Source organism: Montipora foliosa, chromosome 14 (assembly GCF_036669935.1).
Source record: "Montipora foliosa isolate CH-2021 chromosome 14, ASM3666993v2, whole genome shotgun sequence".
Classification (NCBI taxonomy): Eukaryota; Metazoa; Cnidaria; class Anthozoa; order Scleractinia; family Acroporidae; genus Montipora; species Montipora foliosa.
In genome coordinates this window covers 6,666,772-6,671,051 of record NC_090882.1, presented here as the reverse complement: position 1 = coordinate 6,671,051, position 4,280 = coordinate 6,666,772, and the positions used below count along the sequence as shown (strand labels likewise).

Here is a 4,280-nt window from a genome sequence, read left to right as displayed (position 1 = left end):
ATTCCATCCCGCATATTTTACTCGATCTTGTAAGAAAGGGCCTGGAAACGGAAGGTTCTCGCAAATGGTAAGGGCATTTCACGAATTCCATTCCGAACGGATAAAGAGGACTACCTCTGCAGGTTGTCCACAATTTCCGAAAAGATTTTCCGGAAAATTGCCTTTCCATTTTTCCATTTGACCTCAAACCGAAATTTCCGGATTTTTTGGCTAAATTGTAAGCACCCGCGTTCTGTGCCTGCCGCGTATGGAAAAGAAGAAATTAAGCAACGTGGAATCCGGAACCGGAAACCGGAATCTACTATCTTAAAGTCGAAATCTTTTTAAAATAGTCCACTGACGTAACCGATGGGCGAATAATGAGAAAATCACTGTAGTTTTCTATATGCCCTTGAAATGTGATTAGGAATGAGAAATTTAATTCTGATCGAATGTAGGAAAACCATGTTTGCTCATTGGGTTAATAATTCTCTTTCTGTTAATTGGATCTGACCTGTAATCTTTCGTTTTTTTTATTCCAAACCAGTTTTATGGTGAAGAAAAATATAGGTAATCTCGTGGTATTTACGAACCAGAGCCCACGCTGAAATTTATTTTGAGAATATTTTATAGTGCAACGCACCTTACAGTGCCCACCCAAAAAACTTTCACATGTGACAACTACTTGTAAATACGTCAACTCAACGACCCATGCAACGGTGTTCAACTTACAACCGTACGAACTTTGCAAGGATAATTTGTAAAAAACTTTGTTAGATGGCCACGGTAATTAAGGCGCGTCGCACTGTAAGCAGCCTCCAGTCTTTCGTTTTATAACATTGTCGTCTCAGGGTTCCGATTTCCGATTTACGTTTTTCGGTTTCCCATTTCGGCTTCAACTATTCCTGCCTTTCCGTATCGGGAAGAGCCAAGGGGTGATGGCGCAGTGTCATTGCGTATACTTTCAATTAAAAAACGCGCTCAATATAAGCAAAAGAAAAACAAAACAAAACAACAGCAACAAACAGTAAATGAAGCCTGTGACCAAATTTAGAGCTAGCGCTGTGAGGAACCTCTCTCTTTCTCGCTCGCGTCGCGAAAAGGGAGCCCGAACACGGACTAAGTATAAAAGTGTCTGTTTATCGATTTGATTTATTTGTGGTGTTCTCAATTGACTAAGACTTGTTTTTGTTTGCTGATATTGTTGCAGTAGCCTCACAATTCCTCACCCTCCCCTCCCTTCGACACAATTAAAACGCCCGCAATCAAGATGTTCGTTTCGAATTTCTTTAGGATGCGCAAGAGCATTCTGTTCCCCAGCGCCGAATTCAAGTTGGAATGCTTAATCTTGAAGGTATTCAACGTCTTTCGCAAAAAAACTGGTTTATTATTTTACTGGAGCTAAGTTTTTATGGATTATGGTCTGCGAAGAACCGATAAGGGTAAGTTATTGTATATTCATGTCCTTTGATTTGGGGTGTGATTCGTTTACAACTTTTGCAAGTTGCAAAATTTGACATGGGACACGGGATCACGGAAACTGGTTAAATTTCAAAAAGTTGCCTATTAGCCTGATGACTACTGCTGCGAAATGTTTCAATCGGCTTAAAAGATGACAAACATCTCTTCAATGGACTTTGAATTTTTTGTAATATGACTTTGTAGAGGAATCTGTTTTAATATTAATCAAAGTAGCGTCTCTTAACGCCATGGTTTTTTAGCCAGCTAATTCAGTTAAGCTGTTTTCCTTTGGAGGAGTCAACGAACTTCCGATTGTTACTTTGAATGGTCTACCTCTTGTGGTCTCTAGTTCTTTCAACTAGTTTCAGCTGACAATGTTAAAATTATTCAACTTGCTTTGTAATCTTACCATTGTTCAGAATCTTTGACACGGCTTTTTGAAACACGCGCCAAGTTATATTTGCAGAATACTTCAGACCACTGTGTCCCATACATTTGTTTACAGTAATTTCACTGTCTTTCATTGAGGCTAAAGAGGTCTGTCACAAAGTAACCAATGTGAAATGCTTTACAATAAGTTTCAACAAAGCGCAGGGCATACATCTTTTTCTCTGTCTTGTCAGCCCTTTCTTATAATATAAAAAACAGGCATGGGAAGCTGATAACATCCGTTAAGGTTGGCACATACAGCTACTAGTTACAGGGACTAGTGTTGTGTCGAATTGACCCTCTAAGTTGGACTGTGGAGGCAGTTCTGAGGGGCTTCAATAAAGCAGGACTTTCAAGCATTTACACCCTGAAATTTTAAGCTAGTGAGGAAGTGATGTCACTTTTTCCTACATCCAGCCCTCTGAGTTCCAATCGTTCAGTTTTGAACATGAGCAATGGTGGACCGTGAAATCCAAAACTCACACTTAAGTAAACAGCCTTTGGATAAAAATCAACGCTCAAACTTAGTTGCAAGTCAGTTGTTAAGCAAACTCACAAAATCTGAAGAAAAAAGAGCAAGTGATTTTTTGATCGTAGTACACTGTGGCCATTTTTTACTCTAAATTAAAGTATAAAGTAACTATTACTTCAATCTAGAGAAAAAAGGTAAGCTACTTCATTATGTGAAGTGCAGCTGATGCTTTTCATCAGCTGTTGGTACTTATTGAAGCCGCTGAGTTCTTTCTGAAATGTTTCCACAATGCAGGGCCTTTTACGCGATGAAACTGCAAAGTTTGGGATGCTCAAACTAAAAATTCCATTCTTGTTCCCAGGATCTTGTCAAAGTGACCCTGAGAATGAGGTTGTAAAAATTCATGGAAACATGGCATTGGAGTAGGCTAAAATGTACGACAGTCATTCATTTCCAGATCATGTTTTTTGACAGACGATTGTAACGTAACTAGTTTCAACTAATCTAGCTAATTTGATATTGTAAACCTTGCATGTCGAGACATCAAACTTGGGCCGTTATTTGGCAATAGTATTATAGTGCCAAAAGAACATTATTTTTGTTAATAACATGGTTATCACGTTTTTAAGTACTGGTAATTATCATTACTGTTCATTATCTGTCTGTATGCCATGTAGATTTTTTTTTTCCATTTTAATTTGCAGGCATCTATCTGGCATGCTTTGAGCCATTATGCCTATGATGATGCAATCTTCCTGGCTGAACGACTGTTTGCTGAAGGTAACAATAAATTAATCAGGAGCTTCCCTTTATGGCAGCCAGCTCCTTGATGGAGATTGATTCCATGACTTAGGAAATGCTGGCAACCTGTCCATGAAACTCCTTTGCAGTCAGGAAGACAAGCACCCATCACATTGTTGAAAAAGGATTGGGAGGGGAAAACACTCCTGTTAATATTGCAAACACTTGACACAAAAACATTCAAAAGACGATCCAACTCAAGCTGATTGGACTGAGTCAATCCACCAACATTTTCTTCCTTCCCCATTTGCCGTTCTTGCTGAATTTTCTGTCTCTCGCAAGCTGACTTCCTGAGACGGACTGACTCTTGGAGAAACGAATCTGTTTGGATCGACTCAGATCGATGGGTAGACAGTGAAATTCAATCAGATCAAGTCCACCTGCCACGATCCAACTCAGATTGGTTGTATTGGACAACCTTCAATTTATCGGAATTTGGCCATTTAAGCAACTTGCCATTTACAGTCACAAGCCCTTCCAGTATCCTTAAGTTTCAAGTATCTTCTGGTGTTTGACTGGAATAGACCTAATCAGCTAGCTCAATGTTGTACCCAATTCAAACCCTTTGGGAATAAAACGTTTTGTTCCAGGTATTTCCATATCATTTAAATATGAATGCGACATTATCATGCAAATACAGTACACAAAGAATCTTCATCCCGGGAGATTGGAATTGGGTACAACATTGAGTTAGCCAATTAGGTTTATTCTTCAGAAATCTTTTTGTTGTTTATTTTGCCACGAACAACACACAAACACACAACGACTAGAATGATTAAGGAAGAGGGGAAAAAGAAAGGAAAGGCAGAGCTGAAAAGCTTCTAACGAGTTTGCATTAACCCATTGGCTCCTGGGAGCGAGACTTTACAGATTTTATTCTGTCTGATGTCACACGAGGAGGCGTCCTGCATGTACATGTAGGGCACCTGTGGGGTCAGTGGTTTAAATATTAAAAAAAACAACTTTATGTTAATTATGCTCAAAATTTAAATGTGGCTAAATATAATTTAGGCTAAGTTAGACTCGAACTAATGCAGTCAGTGGTTTCACCCCTTACAGTACGTGACCTGCGGGGTGGCCCTTTGGGGATTTGCAGGGCCTTTGTATCATGTTGCGTTTCTCATGCGTTGTTTCTTGT

At 39.3% G+C, this 4,280-nt stretch overlaps 1 protein-coding gene across 1 annotated transcript in view; it reads left to right on the top strand.

Annotated features, from left to right (window-relative positions):
• The first annotated feature begins 1,299 nt into the window (after nucleotides 1-1,299).
• Nucleotides 1,300-4,280, top strand: part of LOC137985005 (cell division cycle protein 27 homolog) — a 30,107-nt gene continuing 27,126 nt past the window's right edge. Inside the window, exons 1-2 of the mRNA XM_068832395.1 lie at nucleotides 1,300-1,421; nucleotides 3,046-3,121. Of these exons, the coding sequence (XP_068688496.1) occupies nucleotides 1,398-1,421; nucleotides 3,046-3,121 (100 nt within the window). The 5' untranslated portion in view covers nucleotides 1,300-1,397. The remainder of the gene's footprint in view (nucleotides 1,422-3,045; nucleotides 3,122-4,280) is intronic.